The 21,389-nt window shown below is 34.4% G+C and overlaps 1 protein-coding gene across 4 annotated transcripts in view; it reads left to right on the top strand.

Annotated features, from left to right (window-relative positions):
- The window catches only part of KMT2E (lysine methyltransferase 2E (inactive)), an 89,338-nt gene that overhangs the window by 30,681 nt on the left and 37,268 nt on the right, over positions 1–21,389 (top strand). For 3 of the 4 annotated variants that reach the window (XM_037057065.1, XM_037057064.1, XM_037057063.1), the window contains 2 exons: positions 16,897–17,011; positions 18,075–18,304. In XM_037057065.1, the coding sequence (XP_036912960.1) occupies positions 16,897–17,011; positions 18,075–18,304 (345 nt within the window). Of the gene's footprint in view, positions 1–16,896; positions 17,012–18,074; positions 18,305–18,711; positions 18,801–21,389 lie in introns of those variants that run through there. The other variant, XM_037057066.1, reaches the window with a different exon arrangement.

Below are 21,389 nucleotides of genomic sequence, written 5' to 3'. Positions count from 1 at the left end.
TGAGAATTATGTGTTTTTTATCTTTTATTCTTTTTTGCCTCTTTTACTTCTGTCCTTCCAACCACCTGAATTCCTAAATTGATTAAATAAGAAAAAAAAACTCTTTTAGAGTTGGAAAGTGGGAAGAGGTATAAATGGGGAATGTTACATTTCTTCTTTCCTAGCATTTTGTAAAAAGAAAAGCCAAATTTTCCATCTCAGAGACTGGGAGCATGATTGCAAATGTTGTATTCCTTTTGATATTGTTACCACCAAATATTCCTTGGTCTCATTCAAAATCATTATAATGAGCTTTTAATGTAAGTAAGTGGATTTTAGGATGAGATGGACAAATTAGTAAATGTGACATGTGTAAATTAGAGATGGACTATTTTGAAGGGAGGGCTCCTAGTACTGTGGCTGGCAATGTAGCAAATGCTTATTTTTTGACTGAGAGTATTAAAGTGAGAGATCTGAGTTTTGTTATGTCTGCCACTGACATAGCAGTGAGCCCTTAAAAAATTTTTAAACTTTGATATCTTTATTTGAAAAAGAGAGCTTGGATTGAAGTATTAATGTGATTCTTTTTGACTCCAAATTTCTGAGATTCATTTCATCTTTACCACCTGTATTTTGCTATAGTATTTGATAGTGATTTTGGTGTCACTAGAGCCACCTGCTGACAGAATTTATTAAATTGTTGAAGTGGTTGGGTGCTTTTAGCCTGAATTTATATAACTGAAGATACTAAAATGTTTTGTGTCTAATAAAATGTTTCTACCAGCTTTTTATTTGTTTGGTTTTCATTAATGCTTAACATTTGTGTTTATGATTCTTTACACCTAATCCACTATCAAGAAACTAATACTTTCTGCTGCTTTTAATGTAGTGATTTGCTTATCCTAATTAGGAAGTATTTTCACTTAAATGTGGTTTTGTCTTAATATTCAAAAGGTTTTTTAAAGTAATGTCCTAGCATTATTTAGAACTATTCTTAGAATTATGCTGAATATCTCATTCATTTCATGCTAATTTTTTTCACTTGTGATAGTGAATAAAGAGCTCAGTATACCCATACAGACAGGCCTCTTAATCTTCCCAGCAAGAAGTCAGGCAGGTATTATTCCCACTTTACAAAAGAAATTCAGCTCAAGGAGATAACAGATTTACCTAAGATTACATAATTAATAGAAAATAGAGGTAGCTTTGAACCCAGGGCTGCCTAGTTCTAGATCCGTGCTGCCACATAGGTCAGAAGAGCCAGGTTTTTGTTAAAGATGAGTTAAATGAAGTAAAATGCCCCATGTGATAAACTGAGGACAATTGTTAAATGAAACCTCGTCTCCATTTAAAAAAACTTCTTGGGGGACTTCTGGAGGTGTAGGTAGACACACTGTGTCTCCTTGAACAACCAAAATAAGGACAACAATTCAGAAACAAAGTAACAACCAAAACTGAAAGAAAACTAAACTGTATGGAAGTCTGACAACCAAGGAGTTAAAACAGACACATTGATCCAGACCGGTAGGGGGGGTGGGGCGCAGTTGGGTGGCCAAGCAGAGTGGGGTCGCAGCACAGGAAGCGTTGACACCCAGGCACCCTGGGCACCCAGGCGGCAGCTGGCAGACCCTAGGTATAGGGTGGCAACGGGCAGACCCAGCAAGGTGGCGATTGAGAAGCAGGGAACCAACCAGCCCAAAGTGGCTGGCTGACCCTGCAGGGGTCCCACATTCACGCGTAGAAAACAGGGGAGTGAGACAGATGGTGCAACCCAGAGTCCTAGCGCCTGGAAATAAAGCCTCAAAATACCAATTGAAAACACTTGTGGGTGTTGAGACACAGGGAGAGGCTCCCACCCTCACAGGAAAGTTTGTTGGAGAAACCCACAGGGTCCTAGAATGCACACAAGCCCACCCACATGGGAATCAGCACTAGAAAGGCCCAATTTGCTTGGGTGAAGTGGCAGAAGAGGCAGAGGTGCAACAGAGAGTAGAGCAAAGCACCATTTTTTTCCCCTCTGACCCCGCCCCCACGTATAGCTGCACTACCCAGTGATTTGGGTTGCCCCGCCTAAGGTGAACACCTAAGGTTCTGCCCCTCATACATAACAGGTGCGAATGGACCAAAACATTATGGTTCAAGCAGAAAAACAGCTCAAAGCCCCAGAGCCAATACTTCTAAGTGACCAAGAGATAGCCAACCTATCAGATGCATAGTTCAAAATACTGGTGATCAGAATGCTCACAGAACTGGTTGATTTTAGTCACAAATTAGAGGAACAAATGAAGGCTACACTAAATGAAATGAAGGAAAATGCACAGGGAACCTAGTGATGGGAAGGAAACTAGGACTCAAAACAATGGAGTGGACCAGAAGGAAGAAAGAAACAACCAAACAGAAAAGGATGAGGAAACAATTCAAAAAACCTCTTGTATGCTTGTAATGTATGTAATTAAGATGTCTTTGAAAAATTACAGGGATGAAAGAAATGGAAAGTTTTTATCACAAATCTGAAGAACCATGTAACTCATGGAGATCTTTTACACCCATTACTATTGGGAGCCAATTTATCCATGAGCTATTATGATACCCAAGTGTGTGTTACTGAATATTTTAATATTAAAAGTAAAATTAGTCATTTCACCTAAAACACTGGTATAAACTTCTCATCGAAATCAGACTGTATTTTGAAGGTTTATACAGGGAAGTGATTAAAATTTTTTTTAAAGATTTTATTTATTTATTTATCTTTAGAGGGGAAGGAGAGAGGGAGAGAAACATCAATGTGTGGTTGCCTATTGTGCATCCCCTGCTGGGAGTTGGCCTGCAGGGAACCGGCCTGCAAGCCAGGCATGTGCCCTGACTGGGAATCGAACCGTGATCCTCTGGTCGCAGGCCCACGCTCAATCCACAGAGCTGCACCAGCCAGGGGGAAGTGATTAAATTTTTGATGAGGAAGAAGGAAATCATAAAAATTCAATTTCTGAGGAATCAGACCTTTAAATTATTCTGCAAACTTTTTTTTCTCTTTAAATGCCTCTCTTAATTTAAGGATTAGCACTCTTCTATTTTTTTAGATCTTAAGTTCAGTTCACTTAACTTACTTAAATGTCTTCACTAACAATGTATGATATGGCTTGGATGATAATTTCTGATGGATTTTTAAAGAGTAAGGATATTTTTTTATAAAAAATAAAATTTAAAATTTGTAAAGTGGTTCCAGAAAAATGTGGCAACATAGATTACTGTACAAAAATGGTAATTGCTCTCTGTCTTCTAAGTTTTTAACAATAATTTAAAACTAAAACACATTTTAAAATACCCTGCTTATTTTTCATAATGGAAATACTACATAAAGAAATAATTTTAATGATCAAAAATATTCTTCATATTTTAAAGTTTGTGAAATAATGAAAATTTAAGTGGCATATATTCATGATAACCCGAACTCAAAGGCTTTGTGTAATTTCTATTAAAGCAATGCATACTACCATTTTGTAGTACAAAAATGAGTTAAAGCTATTTACCTTATTAAATCACTAATCCATGGGCATAAATAGTAAATTTCGCAGGTATGGTGTGGACAATTGCAGTTTGGTGGGGAAAGTACTAGACCAACTTAAAAGAGATCTGGGCTTTAGTACTTTCTTTGCTATTATAACACCATGTGACTTAGAATTGAGTTCATTTAACAAATGTGAAAACTGAGACCCAGAGGGTTTATATGGCATGTACCAAGGATACACAGTGAGTTAGTGACAGCGTTAGAGCTTGAATCTGGAGTTTGTGACACTTAGATCATTCATCTTGTCTCTGAAACTGGAGGTTGGATGATACAATCTTTAAAATACCTTCAGGGACACTGAACATCACTTTGGAGCAGCACAGATTCTGTTTTCCTGAACAGTTCCTGTCCTGCTGCACTCTGTCCCACACCAAGCAGGACATCAGCTGACTCTCTACCCCAAGCTTCGTGACATCATTGTCTAGGGGTCTAGGAACTGCTTGCCACACTATACCTACCTAGACTCAGCAGGAACAGATCTACTACTGCCAGTTCTGGGCTAGAACAAATCTACTTCCAGTCTGAGAAAGGGAAACGATACCCTGACACTCCCTTAGCACCAGATACAGACCAGCCCTGTCATATATCTTTGTTTTACCTGCTTTAGTTACCAAATCTTAGCAATAGCATTTTATATTCTCCAGGCCCTGAACATCACCTTATGGGTCTAGGTAGGGCTTGGGAGTGACTAATTTAGATTAAATCTTGACTTTCTGTCAGTATTATCTGTGCCTCTCATCCCTATAATTCCTTGACCACTGTCTAAATTGTAGGACCCATTCATTGAATCCTTTAATTGTTCTCCCTTTTATTCTTCCTCCTGCTACGTATAATTTGGCTTTTACAGTACTTTTAGCATGCTAGTAGCTATTAGCATTGAAGCTAATGCATAGTTTTTAGGCGTTATGTTGCTTGTTCTCAGTAGGATTTGTTACTGTTAACTGTTTGTAGTTTTGACTTTGACAGTTTTTCTTTTAATTATAGTAAAATGCACATAACATAAAATTTACCATTTTAACTGTTTTTAAGAATACAATGCTGTTAAGTACTATCAGTGTTTTATAGCCATCACTACTGTGTCCGAACATAATTCCAGACAGAAACTTTGTACTAATTAAACAGCCTCTTCTTTTCTCCAGGAACCAGTGCCTGGTAACCTCTATTTTTATTGTCTGTCTCTATTTGCCTATTCTAGATACCTTATATAATATGGAGTCATAAAATGTTTACTCTTTTGTTTCTATTTTACTTAGCATAATATTTTCTATATGTTGTAGTATATATCAGAATTCCATTGCTTTTTAAGGCTGAATAATATTCCATTTGCCTTCTATAATTCATTATCTACATAGAAGTTAATGTGATGTACCACATTTTGTTTATCTTTTCATTTATTGAGGGACAGTTGAAATATTTTACCTTTTGGCTATTCTAACTAATGCTGCTATAGATATTGGTGTACAAGGATCTGTTTGAGTCCTTGATTTCAGTTCTTAAGGGTATATAATTTAGGAATAAAATTGCTGGGTCATAGGGTAATTCTGTTTAACATTTTTTTTATTTCTTTTTTTTGCCAATTTTTTATTTAATTATTTTTCAAGTGCAGTTTTCTGTCTATTACTCCCATCCCTTCCCACTGTTTAACATTTTGAGAAGTCACCAAACTGTTTTCCATTTGGTTTTTATTCTTTAATCTCCTTTGTAAATACTTCTTCTGTTTCTTAAATATTTATGTTTTCCAGAAGTCTGCAGTTAGTTTACTTTGTAAATTGTCCTGGAGGTTTCATCCACTTGACCCATTAGCTTTCACCATTTCCAATGTGTTCATGATTTCCAAATTATCCTTAACCCAATTCTCTCTCATGTGCTCCACCCATACGGCCCTCTGCATTGCTAGACCTCTTAATTTAGATATCACTATAAGGTGCATGTTTGTTGTAGAAAATACTGTTTTACTTTCTGGATTGTTTTGGAACTTAAATTTAGAGCTATGGTCAACAAACTTTTTCTGTGAAAGGCGAGAGAGCAAAGGAGGCTAAAGGAGGTTTACAGTTGTGAGTATAGGAGACAGTTTATTCTTGTAATATTATTTATTAATTACTGAAATATTTTCCATACGGACAACTGTAAACCTACTTTTCACCACCATGAATTTTACAGTTTCAGAATTACAGAATACATGTAAGGGGCTATTGAACAAAATATTTCTTGTATGTAAAAAAAAATCTTACACAATTTGTATGATTTCAATGAGTTGAATGCTACAGTTCTTTAAAATAGCAGTCCTAGTTAGTACCTATTTCAGGAAGTGGGGTAACATACTAAAAGGCAGTAGGAAACCAGCAGCATTAAAACAGCAGCTAAAAAGGTGACAGATTGAAATTTATTATATGTATTATCTGAGGGACTGTGTACCAACCACAGTAGAATACATTAGGACAGAATGTAGAAGCAGGAGGGATATAAAATTCTCCAAAATAAGAATTTTAACAAGTGGTGGTATTTTTTATTATAAGTCATTGTATTTTGAATAGGATGTTTTATTTTATTTTTTAATTTAATCTTTATTTTTTCCCACTACCATTTAGTCCCCTTATATTTCTTTCCCCCCAGCATTCACCAAACTGTTGACCATGTCCATGAGTCCTTTTTCCTTTTTGCTCAATCCCTCCACCCCTGACCCAACCCCCAGCTGTCATCCTGCTCTCCATCTATGAACCTGTCCCCATTTTCCTTGTTCAGTTTGTTCATGACATTCCACATATGAGTGAAATCATATCATATTTGTCTTTCTCTGACTGGCTTATTTCACCTAGCATAATGTTCTCCAGGTCTGTCCATTACTGTCAGAAAGGGTAAAAGATTGTTCTTTTTACATCCAAGTAGTATTCCGTTGTGTAAATGTCCCACAGTTGTTTTACCCACTCATCTACTGATGAATACTTAGGCTGCTTTCATATCTTGGCAATTGTAACTAATGTTGCAGTGAACGTAGGGGTGGTTATGTTCTCTTGAATTAGTGCTTTGAGTTCTTTCATACATATTCCCAGAAGTGAGATAGCTGGGTCGAAGTCAGATCCACTTGGAAAATATTTGAGGTATATCCGTACTGCTTTCCACAGTGGCTGCACCAGTCTGCATTCCCCACCAACAGTGTTCCCCTTTCTCCACATCCTTGCCAGCACTTGTATATTGATTTATGGATGATGGCCATTCTGACAGGTATGAGATAATATCTCATTGGGGTTTTAGTTTGTATTTCTTTGATAATTAATGATGTTGAGCATCTTTTCATATGTCTTTTGGCCCTCTGTCCTCTTTGGAGAAGTGTCTATTAGGTCCTTTGCCCATTTTTTAATTGGGTTTTCTTGGTGTTGAGTTTTGTAAGTTCTTGCAAATTTTGGATGTTAACCCCTTATCAGAGGTATCAGCGAATATGTTCTCCCATACTGTGGGTTGTCTTTTTATTTTGTTGATGATTTCCTTTGTTGTGTAAAAACTTTTTAGTTTGATGTAGTCCCGTTGGTTTATTTTTTCTTTTGTTTCCCTTGCCTGGGGAGATATATTTGATAAAATGTTGCCATAAGTAATGTGTGAGATTTTGCTGCCTCTGTTTTCTTCTATGATTTTTATGGTTTTGGGTCTAACATTTAAGTCTTTGATGCATTTTGAATTTATTCTTTTGCGCGATATTAAAAGATGATCTTGTTTTCGTTTTTCTGCATGTACCTGTCCAATTACCCAAAACTTTTGATTGAATAAATTATCTTTAGCCCATTGTATGTGCTTGTTTCCTCTGTCAAATATTAATTGGCTATAAAGGTGTGACTTTATTTATGGGCTCTCTATTCTGTTCCATTGAACTCTGTGTCTGTTTTTATGCCAGTACCATACTGTTTTGATTACTGTAACTTTCTAGTATAGTTTGATATTAGGTACTGTGATTCCTCTGACCTTCTTCTTTCTCAGGATTACTGTTGCTATGTGGGGCCTTTTGTGCTTCCATATAAATTTTTGAAATATTGGGTCTAGCTCTGTGAGATACGTCGTTGGAATCTTGATAGGAATTATATTGAATATAGAGATTGCTTTGGTTAGTATGACCATTTTAATGATGTTAATTCTTCCTAACCATGAACATGGTATGTGCTTCCACTTATTTGTATCTTCACTTTCTCCCTTTGGTGTCTTACAATTTTCCTAGTACAGTTCTTTTACATTTTTGGTTAGGTTGATTCCTAGGTATTTTATTCTTTTTGCAGCGATTGTGAATGAAATTGGTTTCTTAATTTCCTGTTCTGTAAGATCATTCTGGCATATAAAAATGCAACTGATTTCCAGTTGTTAACTTTTTATCCTGCTACTTTGCTGAATTCATGTCTTAGTTCTTATAGTTTCTTGATGGAATCTTTTGGGTTCTCTGTGTGTGGTATCATATTATCTGCAAATAAAGGACGTTTTACTTCTTCCTTTCCAATTTGGATGCCTTTTATTTCTTCTTTTTCTCTGATTGCTGTAGCTAGGACATCTAGTACCATGTTGAATAGGAGAGGTGAAAGTGGAAATCCCTGTCTTGTTCCTTATCTTAAGGGGAATGCTTGTAGTTTTTGCCTATTGAGTATGATGCTGGCAGTGGGTTTTTCATAACTGGCCTTTATTATGTTTAGTATGTTCCGTCTATTCCCACTTTGCTGAGAGTTTTTATCGTAAATGGCCGATGGATTTTATCAAATGCTTTTTCTGCATCTATTGATATGATCACGTGTGTTTTATCCTTTATTTTGTTTCTGTGGTGAACCACATTTATTGATTTGTTAATGTTATACCAACCTCGTATTCCCAGAATAAACCCCACTTGATCATGGTTTATGATCTTTTTGATCATAATTGCTGTATTCAGTTTCTAATATTTAATAAAGGATTTTAGTGTCTTTGTTCATCAGAGATACTGGCTTATAATTTTCTTTATAGTGTTTTACCTGATTTTGGAATTAGGATAATGCTAGTCTCATAAAATGAGGTTGGGAGCCTTCCCCTTCTCATGAACTTTATGAAATAGTTTGAGGAGTCTAGGTGTTATTTCTCCTTGGAATGTTTGGTAAAATTCACCTGTGAAGCCATCCCCTCCAGGGCTTGTGTTTGTTGGGAGTTTTTTTATGACATTTTCAATTTTACCAGGTGTAATCTTTCTATTCAGATTCTCTGATTCTTCCTGATTTTGTTGGGAGTTTTTTTATGACATTTTCAATTTTACCAGGTGTAATCTTTCTATTCAGATTCTCTGATTCTTCCTGATTTAGTTTTGGAAGATTTTATGTTTATAGGAATTTATTTATTTCATCCAGGCTGTCCAGTTTGTTGGCATACAGTTGTTCATAATATTTTCTTAAAATCCTTTGTATTTCTTTGGTGTCGTTTGTTATTTTTCTTCTTTTGTTTCTGATTTTATTTATTTGGGTCCTCTCTTTTTTTCTTGATGAGTCTGGTTAAAGGTTTGTTAATCTTGTTTTATCATTTCAAAGATCCAGCTCTTGGATTCATTGATCTTTTGTATGATTTTTTAGACTCTATTTCATTTATTTCTTTTTTTAAATAATTTTTAAAATTTAATTCTTGTTCAAGTACAGCTTTCTGTCTTATATTTCATTTATTTCTGCTCTGATCTTTATTATTTCCTTCTTTATACTCAATTTAGGCTTTGTTGTTTTTCAAATTCTTTTAAGTGTAAAGTTAGATTGTTTATTTGAGATTTTTCTTGTTTTTTTTTTTTTTGAGAAAGCCTATACTGCTGTGAATATCACTCTTAGGATTGCTTTCCCAGTGTCCTACAGATTTTGGGTTGTTGTATCATCATTTGTTTCAAGGAATCATTTGATTTCTTCTTTGACCTCATTTTGGACCCATTCATTGTTTAAGAACAAGTTATTTAACTTCGATATCTTTGCGTGTTTTTCAGTTTTCTTGTGATTGATTTCTAGTTTCATAGAATTGCGGTCAGAGAAGATGCTTGATATGATTTCAATCTTGAGTTTATTGAGACTTGTTTTGTATCCTAATATGTTGTCTATCCTAGAAAACGTTCTATGTGCACTTGAAAAGCACATATATTCTGCTCTTTTTGGGTGAGATGCTCTGAAGGTATTAGTTAATTCCATTTGATCTAGTGCACAGGTGGCAAACACAAGGCCCGAAAGCCAAATCCTGCCCTCCACCTTGTTTTATCCAACCTGGCACCTTTGTTTCTACCCAGTGGCAGCGCCGAGCTCTTGCTTAACCGTTAAGGAGTAGTTATATTTATACAGTACTAAAGTTACATTTGGCCCTGAAAGCAACCATGAGGCTGATTTGGCCCCCAGTGAAAATGAGTTTGACACCCCTGATCTAGTGTGTCATTTAAGACTGCTGTCTTCTGGTTGATTTGTCTGCAAGATCTGCCCTTTGGAAGTCAATGTGATGTTGAAATCCCTGACTATGACTATATTTCTGTCACTGCACCTTGGGGAAGTTCAAACCTGTGGCATCCACATCAAGTATTTATAGTTTCCCAGTCTGGATGTAATTAATTTACCAGTCAAGGGCCATTTTCCTTAATGTGCCTAGCAATACAGACAATTACTTTATCAGTTTTGGGGGTTAACAGAGGTAGAAAATTAACGGAAGGTCAAAGTCTCATGCAGAAGCAGAAAGGGTTTTGTTAAGCATTTATCCATACCCTTTTTTTTGTGGCATTACCCTATCTTTGCCTTTTATGGTGGTTTTTGTGTACTTGTCTCTTTTTGCTAACTTACTACTCTTCCTGAGATCAAAAACTCTTTGAGGAATATGAGTATGTTTTATAATCCTTTTATTCTTTTTAGCGTCTAACAAGGTACCTTAAACATGTGGTGAGCATTATCATAGAACTAATTCTTGAATTACAGTTTGTGTGCTCTTGTGACTGTAAGGTAAGTCCACCAGAAAACTTAGACAAAAATTCTGTGAATGGGATTTATAGATGGAAACAAAGTGTAGGTTAAACTTTTTGGATGAAGTGGTAAAAACAGTAGTGCCCTCCAGCATTACTAGGGTTACTCTTATTTTTAATGCCTATATGGCTTCTTTGAAATAGGGAATGCAAAATGATGTATCTAAATTCATTCTTTCAACTACTGAAAGGTTATATTAATGGTGATAAGATACAGATTTGAGGAGACTGTGAGTTAGCAGAAAATGTCAAATATTTTACTATGGGTAAGGTCAAAAATATAAGATAAGGTCAGTTCTTGACTTTGGTATATAGTAAACTGCTATGTCAAGCAAAATGATCATCATCATGAGATGACTTTTTGTAAAGCACACTGCTGAATCCAGCTAATGACAGTCATTATTGCTTTGTACAGAGCATATTATTACTCATGACTAGAGTGTCCTGCCTGCCTGTCTGTCTGACATACCTTATTGAAGGAATAAATGGATCTCAAGAAGGATAATTGATCACTAGCGCTTAAGGAGCTATGTTATCCAGATAGTTAATAGGATTGAGGACTGTGTCTTGTGAAACAGATAGCTCATTGGTGGTATGAGTGAAACCGTCTATATGGACAGGTTCTTAATCACCTAATATTAAAACATAAAAACAAAGGAGTGCCCTTTAGAGTGTTAAAGAGAGTAACTGAAGAGAATAAAGTATTCCTTACAAAGGTTCTGAGTGTAATAGTCACTTTTCTCCAAGGAACACACATACTACTTCTTAGTTCAACATGTTGGATAATTAGATTGTGTGAATAATGAATCTAATGCATTGTCAGATCTTGCAAATATACATAAATCCTAAATACCTACTGTATTAAGTATTCCATACATTTGTGTTGATTTTTCATTGACAGGCTTAAGGCTTAACATCCCTGTGTATGGTCCTTTTAAAAATCTTTGAAATCAGAAAGTTTAAAATTATTAATTTAAAAACAATTTAAACATTTAAAATTTTTTTGCTGCCAATGACAGTGATTCCTTGCTTACTTACCTTTTTTTTGTATTGAAATTAGGATGGTTTGAGCAGTTATTGGAACTAAAATGAGAATGTATTAATCCCATTCTATTATAACATTTCTATCTGTTTCCTATTTTTTTGTAGTAAATCTTTTTCTACAGTAATAGGTCCTTGACTCCTGGAGCTTACAATGTCATTAAAAGAAACAAGGAAGAAAAGTACAGAAAACTACTGTGGAGTTAAGGTCTTAAAATAATTTAAAAGCAACTTCAGGCTGAATATTCCTAGTTATACTTGAGGGGTACTTCTGAAGGAATAAGTAGTGTTACACATCTGTATAATGCATAATAGTTGAGAAAATGCATTTTCAGATTCTTTGTATGATTTTAGCTTTATTGTATATTGCTGGGAAGAAAGTGAAGTACAGGTATATGTAATTCCACTTTACAAATAAAAGTTTTAAGTTCAGAAAGGTGAATACCCAACTATATCCATTGAATGGCCAGCCTTAGACATGTAAGTCCCAATTCTGTATTCTTTCTACTAGAGAAAACTTGATAATTTTGATGGGCATCTAGGAGAGCAAATACTAAATGCATATGAGAAGGTGGTTGATACCCTATAATTAATAAATGAATAATACAGTAAATAAGTGCTGTAGGAATCCATAGGAATTAAAAAAATATGATGAGTTGAAGCAATCAGGAAAGTGCTCCTTAAAGAGCACTTTGAAGTAAGCCTTGAGAAAGGTGTTGAAATTAAAGAAGTGTTAGAAGAGATTCCACAGATAGAGGTTAAGAAATAAAAATACCCAGGACATATTCTTGATTTGGGAGAAAAGGAGACCATTCTTTTAGGTACCCACTGTGTAAAGGACATTAAATGTAAGATTAAAAGAAAAACTTGGGGAACTTTGAAAAATAATTTAAGTAAAGAGATGCAAAAATATATACAACAGTAGGGAGAACAGTATTACTCCCAAGTGGCCATTACTCAGCCTTAGGAGTATTCACAGTTTTGCCAATCTTGTTTTCTCTATTCCACAATTTTTTAAAAGTATTTAAGAACAAATCCCATGTCTTTTTAGTTATGTATTGCAGTGTACATCACTAAGACATAGGGACTTTTTAAAAAACCACAATACTGTTATCTCATACAATAATTAAGAATACTTTTTAAATATAAAATACCAGTTTATTTTCAGACTTTTCCTCACTCATCTCAAAAATGTGTTTTTGTAATTGGTGTATTTAAATTGGGATCCAAACAGGCTGCACACATTGTATTTGACTGAAATGTCTTTTGAATCTCTTTTCATCTGTGACACCTTTTAAATTTGTTTTCCCATACACCAGTTGAAGAAACTGGATAATTTCACCTATAGAAGTTTCGACATTCTGATTTTGGTGTTATGTAGTATTCTACCTGGCATTTAGATCTAGAGATGTGATTAGCTTAAAATTCCCTGCCCCCACCCTTTTCTCTCATTTTCTTTTTAGCATGATATTTTCTATGTGGGACTTTGTGCTTTATATTGTACATTAGGAGAGGCACATAAAACTTGATTGTCTAACTTCCAGTGATGATGGGAATAATGAATAGGCTGTTATAAACCTTATCCTTTAAACAGCTTTCAACCTTGCAAGGTGTTAGTTTCCATACTTATTTCTTGCCTAAATCTGTTATTTCTTGAGGGTTGCAGGTTGGTGATTTTTCTAATTTGGTTATTTCTTCTGCATTTATCAACTGATGTGGAACTTCCAAAAGAAGCAGTCAGTACCCAACTGTTGGCTTGGTTTTAACAAGAGAGCATACTACTTTTTTTTAAAAATTCCTCACCCAAGGACATGCTTATTGATTTTAGAGAGAGGAAAGGAGGGGTTGTGTGGGGTGGGGAGAGAGAGAAAGAAACATTGATCTATTGCCTCTTCTACAGGCCCAGATCAGAGACCAAACATGTGACATAGGCATGTGTCCTGCCTGGGAATTGAACCCATGGCCTTCTGTTTTGTGGGACAGTGCTCCAGCCAACTCAGCCACACCAGCTAGGGCAAGAGCCTACTTCTTAATTCAGTTTTAGAGCCAAGTTGTATACTAGAATCTCTATTTGTGCATTTATTTCAGTTCCTCTACTTACGGGAAACAATTCAAAGTTTTGAAAAAGTGAGTTCATCTACAGATTCTGGTGGTTTTGACCATTTGACCATACCTTATTGCTTATATATTGAGAATACTTTAATTACTTGTCATTTTTGACCAGTTTGAATTTCCAGACTAAAGAATGGTGTTTTTTGGGCAGTTTCCATAGGTAAAGAGATTATCTTTTGGGGAATGGTTACTGTCTTACTGATTTAAGAACACATACAAAGCAATATATGAATGACTACAAAAAGCACACACTTTGAAAAGTGACATTGAAATTATGTAAATGAAATTTTATTTATAGGATGAACACAGCAGCATGGTTTATGTTTTGATACAAAATTATTTGTAGAAATAGAAATACCATGCTATTGTAGTTTCTTGATAAATGTTATACCTGTATATTAACTGTTTATATGAATATATGTAAATTGAGCACTGAAGCAACTTTTACACAAAAATTTATTGCATAGTATCTCTAGTCCTGTCATTAAAAATTTATTAAAAGTTTGTGATAATATTTCAACAGATTTTGAGGAAAACTCCCATGGCCTTAATATAGTGATTTTTATTAGTATGAGTTTCTGTTGAACTGTTTATCCATACATAAATATAGTAGGTTTGCTTGGATTTAATGAATCATTTTTTTATTGATTGGACATTTGAATGATTCCTGCTCTTCATATCTAGTTTTCTGTTACTAGTTTATGAGAAGTATTTCCCTGAATATCTCAATTCTGAGGGTCTTTAATTAGTGGGGTTACTTTCTTAGGATAAATTTCTAAAGATGGGGATACTCAATCAAAGGATACTCGACTTTGGTATTCATCACAGCATTGTTTTCAGATTTATTATGTTCTGGCATTGCAGAGCTTTGAGGGTATTTATCAGCATGGGACGTATTTGTTGCTCTGTTACTTTAAAAAAATGCTATCTTATATTTTGGGAAAATCCTTAAAATATATCAGATTTTTTATATAATTGTTAACATTTTAAAGATTATTTTTAGTAAGAAATGTCATTAGAAATGAGCATCTTGATAAAGCATTTCTGCTTTCTTACATTGCCAGCTTGTCAGTACTGGAGCTTTAATTTGAATCATGAGGTTATACAGAGCATTTGTGACTTGTTTACATACTTGCACTGCAAGTTTTATTTTTATTTCTAACCATTAGTTACTCCATACTTTCAAAGTTTTTGCCTTACTCTTTAGTAATACATTCAAAGTATACTCTAAATCCTTAAAAGTGATTTTTTTTCTGGCCACAATTCCTACATGTAGCTTTAATAATAGTAATGTATATCAGGAATTGCTAAAACTCTACTTCCTCCTCCGATGTAATTTTTAAAGAATTTGGAAGGAATAAAATGTTGTAATCAAAGGAAGTTAGGCACTATCTATCCATTTTATTTGCATTTTCCCCTTTATTCAGAATGTGTATCTACCTTCAGGAGCCCAGGTTGTAGAAATACCACCATGTATGCAGAAAAGATATATGGAAGTGTGTACAATTGCAGTGATATCTTTAAGGGTGAAAAATAGAAACAATTTAAATATACAACAATAGGGAAATTGTTAAGCAAGGCATAGTACATTCATACAATGAAATAAGCAATTATTCCCAGATATGTATTGACACTGACAACTGGAAGAAGCAAAGTGTGAATCATATAGTATATATTGCCATTTTTTACAAAACAACTGTTAGATATATTTATGAATAGAAGGTTTAGGGGGGATACACAGCATCTTAATATGGGTGTGTCTGGGGTTTGGATGAAAGCATGGTCTTTCATTTTCATATGTGCCTCTGTATTTTATATTATAAGTATGTATAATTTTGAAATTAAAAAATATTTCTAAAGAGAATGAGTAGGTGAATTTTTAACACAACAGCATAGATGTTAGGTATTTGTTTTCACACTATTCAGAACATTTTGGAGTCTCTTCTTTTGTAATCTCCTTCAGACCATTTAACAACCTCAGTTTGTATTTAACAACCTCAGTTTGTATTTGTATTTAGCAACCTCAGTTTGTAAATTGTCCAGCACTGTAGCAACTTTTACACAAAAATTTACTATTGCATAGTATGCAAAGGAGAAGTTAATTTTTAGTGTGAATTGTCCTCAGAAGTAGGTTCGCCACCCACGTTGATGGATAGAAATTACCAGAATAAGGCTCAGGAGAATTGATACGACTAAAGAAGTTGAGAAAGTGATATGTATAAATGCTAGGCCAGGGAGCTTACACATCAAGGACCACGGGTCAGTTGTCACTCCCAGTTGTATCAGTAGTTGGCCAAGTCACTATCACTTAACCATTAACCAGGCCAGACCTGTTGTTCTTATACTACCTTAGGCTGCTGCTTGTATTATTTAATAAGCAAGCCTTGGTTTAGTGTGAGGTTCCTATTTCTTAGCTTTCCTGGTATTTCCAAGATTCACTGTATCTTGGCACACTATAACACGTACAGATGTTGCTTGACTTATAGTGAGCTTAGGTCCTGATAAACCCTTAATAAGTTAAAAATATCATGAGTCAAAAATGTACTTAATACACCTAACCTATCAAACATCATAGCTTAGCCTAGCTGGTTTCTACCGAATGCATATTGTTTTCTAACCTTTGCAAAGTCAAAAAATCATAAATTGAACCACTAAGTTGGGACCATCTGTAGTTTTACATGTTGAAATATATACTCCATATTCAAATTGGGGTCTATGTAGTCAGTATGCTCTTAGTCCAGTTAAAATTATTTCTACCACTTTTACCTACTCCTGTGCTTAGCATCCTGTATCACTGACTATATTATATAACATTTAATCTTTAGTAATATTTTTAATGATACAGAGGGAAATTATATTTGAACTTGAAAGGGACATTTATTTTACTTAATTAAGCAAAAATTTTGTTATGACATAGGATATAGATAGGAATCTAGATAGGATGTATCTTATCCACAGGGCATATGTGTAGTATAAAAAATATTTTATTGGCAATGATAAAAAAGAAATGACTCTCAGTTAAAATAAAAAGTGCAACCAATCAATGTTTCTCTCTCATGTTGATGTTTCTCTGCCTTTCTTTCTTCCTCCTTCCCCTCTCTCCAAAATAAATAAATACAATCTTTAAAAAAAGACTTTATGTGTATAGCCAATAAAATTAGTGCTTATAATTTTAAATTGATTAAAAGGAAAAGAATAAATGGAATTCTCCTTGATGTAACTTTTTTCCCTCCAGACCAGAATCTGTAGAAGCTAGCCCTGTGGTAGTTGAGAAATCCAACAGTTACCCCCACCAGTTATATACCAGCAGCTCGCATCATTCACACAGTTACATTGGTTTGCCCTATGCGGTAAGTGTCAAGCATTTCTCTAGAAGGGTATTTTTTATATTTAGAAGTATGTGTGTAGTATTATGCTTAAAACTGAATACGTAAAAGGTGTACTTGTTTTATACTATGTAAACAGGTATATAATTTATTGTTTAATATTCCATTGTTCTAACTTTATTGAAGGGATTAAAATTTAAGAGGAACTCTTTAGAAGTGTTATTATTACTATTATTATTTTTATTTTATGCTATTAGTAGCTTGGTGTTAAAGTCCATTTCTTCATAAAAAGACTCTAGGTAGAGTTGTACTATCTACCATTAATTTTAAGTTACAGAGTAATTCTTATAGAAAATTATATAGTTACCATTTGTTGAGCACTTATGTGCCAGACTCTGTGGTAAGAATTTTTACATACAGTGCCTCATTTAATCTCCAGAAAAAACCTCATGGGATAGATATAATTTTCATTTCTACTTCATAGCTGAGAAAATGAAAGCTTATCTGAATTAACTCATTCAGTATTGCATAGCTAGTAAGAGGCAGAACTTAGATTGGAACAGTTGTAAAATTGGACACATAATGTGATATTGAGGTGTACTTATGAGAGATTTTTATTACTCTGACCAGAATAAAAAACACTCAATTTTTTAAAATCTCCTATTAATACTTTATAGTGATAATACGTCTTTTGTAGTTGTTTTGTTATTCTTTAGCCTCTACATTCCTGAGTTTCTTGTTTTGGTTTGTTTTTACTTCTATTCTCACATCTTGCACCTGCTTTTATCTTGAAAGTGGAGATATATGACTATAGGACTGTGAAGATATCCTCTAATTTGGGGGGTGAGGGGAGTGGAGTTTGAAGGAAATCATTGTAAAGGTGACCAAGGTTGTACACCAACATTTTTACTTAGTAGTATAGTTTAATATTTAGTTTCACCAAGTCATTATTTTAGAGCTGTTAAGGAAGAAATGGGCCAATTTCATATCTCTTGAATATTCAAATTAAGGATCGAATTTTAACTTGCTTATTAGTTCATATCATTGTTGAAATTACATTGTGCTGTATTTATGTTCAATAATCCAGGACCATAATTATGGTGCTCGTCCTCCTCCAACACCTCCGGCCTCCCCTCCTCCATCAGTTCTTATTAGCAAAAATGAAGTAGGCATATTTACCACTCCTAATTTTGATGAAACTTCCAGTGCTACTACAATCAGCACATCTGAGGATGGAAGTTATGGTACTGATGTAACCAGGTGTATATGCGGTTTTACACATGATGATGGATACATGATCTGTTGTGACAAATGCAGGTAAAATATTTCACACCACTAGTTTATTTTTGTTTAATGAATGCATTTTATAATGAAACTTCTGCTACTGTCATTGCAGTCTGTTTTGTTCCTAAAAAAGCCCCTATGGGAGAAAGCTATCTTAAAGTTGATTAGAATTCCTCATTATTAATTGAGTATTAGGCAGTCAGTTTCAATAATTATTCATATAGGATCACATCTCTCTTTTCACTCATTTAATAGTAATATGACTATGTAAACTAGTAGACAAGATAGAAATGAGAGGAGAATTGAGTCCTGTGTATTTCCTTTGAAATTACTTGTGCTGTGTAATCAACTGTGATTTTCCAGTTTGGGGGAAATTATACATTTTGATTGATGTTTGTTTGACCTGACTCTCTCACCTCCTTTTGACTTGAACCTTGCAGCACTCTGGAGTCTCCTTGAACCAGAACCACAGTCTCCCCTCCCCCATCCCTGGTTCAACCACCAAGAAAGACCTCTTCCCCTAGAGAAGGTGTGATTGGGACAGAAAGTGGGGCTTTGTTTTCTTTTTTCTTTCTTTTTTTCTTTTTTTGGTGGGAGGGAGTTGGGGAGGATGGAGAGGGAACAGTAGGATTTCAGCTTGAAAGTCACTGAGTCCATCCCTTGCATAGTGTGGGAATCAAAGAGTATTTAAGCAGTGCACTGTAGAAGTTAAGAAATTTTTATAGCTTTAAAGAATTTCCTGGGTCTGGTCTTTATGGCATAGCTTCGTTACTTATTTGAAATAGTCCAGCATACATAAATATATGAGTGTGAGTGTAAATATGCATCCCACAGCCAAATATAAGTGAATTTGCATTATTTTGTAATAGCATTCCCATTTATTAGATTAAGTTATTAGGGCTTGGGTGTTATTAATTATAAACATGCAGTTAGGGTTATATTTCCAAAAGTTGAGTTACCTTTGCTAAAAGGGGAACAGTAGTATTAAGTGAAATGTGAAATTTGATATTATTTTAATGGAAAGTTGTTACCTTAATACTTGAGTTAATATTAATAAAACCATATGGTGGTACTCTACAAATTTAAAAATAAATTCTCATTTCCTGTGACACCTATCAGTACCATGAGCAGTCACTTAAGTAAATTTAAAAATTAAAAATAACCAGTATTAACTTGTTTTCCTCATTATTTTTAATTAGCTACTTTTACTAGAAAATATCAATTCGTATTTTAACCAGTGATATAAAAGTGGTTTCTTTTAACTGGTTTTGTCTAATGTGATAGATTACATACCATTTTCAATGTTTTTAATGCACAATCTAAACAGTGTTTTCTTGGATTTAATTACAACAATCTCTATATAATATAGTTATCCCTATTAGAAAATAGAGAAATAGTCTTTAGGATTTATACTTATCTATAAACTTTTTTAAAGATTTTATTATTTATCTTTAGAGGGGAAGGGAAGGAGAAAGGGAGAGAAATATCAATGTATGGTTGACTCTTGTGCATCCCCTGCTGGGAACTGGCCTGCAACCCAGGCATGTGCACTGACTGGGAATCAAACTGTGATCCTTTGGTTCACAGGCCTGCACTCAATCCAATGAGCTACACCAGCCAGGGCCTTATCTATAAATTTTTAAAGGACCAGTTTATTCTTTTGGGGTTACTCAAGGTATTTGCTTTTCAGTGTTCTCTTTGTTAGGAATCTATTTTTTTTATCATTCTGTTTTTCTGCTGCTTAACCTGTAGTATACAGCAGGGCTTAATCTTTTTCTCTGTTCTCATTTGACATTGCCTCTGTACTTTCATGTTTCTATTGCCCATACTCATCTTTTTCAAGTGTGACTCTCATCATTTACTCATTTTCTAGTTCTTTTTCTTTTGTCTGCATGACATCATTGCTTACTACCCCCCAAATTTAAATTAGTAATTTGTTATTCTGACCATCCTTGTTAGGTGCTCTGCTTTTTGTTTTGTTTTGGTTTTTTTGCTTCCCCCCCACATCTTTGATACGTACATATCATTGCCTTCCATATTCTACCAGTTCTTGTCCCAAGATTCTCAATTAAGAAGAGAAGAACAATACGATAGCTGGTAATTTAATAGCTTTGTATGTTAGAAGTGGCTAATTACTATATAAAAGAATAAGGCTTTTTAGAAACAGGCATATATATCAATTTTAGACCAATCAAAGTCTTGGCAATAAAATACAATAATAATAACAAATCAAGAAGTTTGCCTCAAGCTGGATCATGGATTCTGTTAAAAATAGAGAACAGAGAACAAATTTAATCTCTGTTTTCATGGGATGTTTATTGGATTCTTTAACTTCATGTTCTCTGCCATCATTCTAGTTCTGTCCTTTAACTCAGGTCTGAAATTTTGCTAAAGCCTCTTGTTTTTTCTGCTTTCGGTTTTTTTCAAAAATATTCTTAAATTTATTGATTTCAGAGAGATAAAGGAAGGTGGGGAGAGAGAAACATTTGTTTATTGTTTGACTTACTGATGCATTCGTAGGTTGGTTCTTGTATGTGCCCTGACAGGGGATCGAGCCTGCCACCTTGGAGTATTAGGACAGCGCTCTAACTAACTGAGCTACTTGGCCGTAGCTTGCTTTCATTTTCTTTACTTTTTTGTATTTACAGTGTGTATCATCAAAGCATCTAGTTATTACCTGTTGCCAGTTAGAGGAAATCTACACACATCTTGACATTCCAAGTCTTATATAATCTGACTACACATTACTAATCTGTGTTCATCCTTCTCTGTTTTTCAAAATTAACATTCCTCTTCATAGATGTTAAGCACTTTCTGGCTTTTGCTCCTCCTACCTGCCTACTTGAAGAAAGCATTGCTACAATAATGAATCTTTTCTTCCTAATTTCCTAAACAAGGTTCTATTCAAGTTCTCTGTTCTCCAGGGTGCTTTTTCCGTTAACTCAAGTAGTGTGGCCTTCTCTACTTTGTGACTGCTAATAATATTTATAATGTATATCTTTTACAGTTTAAAATTTTATTTTCATAATATATATCTAATATTTGTCCTCTTTAAAAAAATATTTTATTTATTTTTAGAGAATGGGGGAGGGAGGGAGAAAGAGAGGGAGAGAAACAT

The sequence above is a fragment of the Sturnira hondurensis genome, unplaced genomic scaffold, assembly GCF_014824575.4.
Source record: "Sturnira hondurensis isolate 20B ecotype Veracruz unplaced genomic scaffold, ASM1482457v3 Scaffold0009314, whole genome shotgun sequence".
Taxonomy (NCBI): domain Eukaryota; kingdom Metazoa; phylum Chordata; class Mammalia; order Chiroptera; family Phyllostomidae; genus Sturnira; species Sturnira hondurensis.
This window is presented reverse-complemented; position numbering and strand designations above follow the sequence as displayed.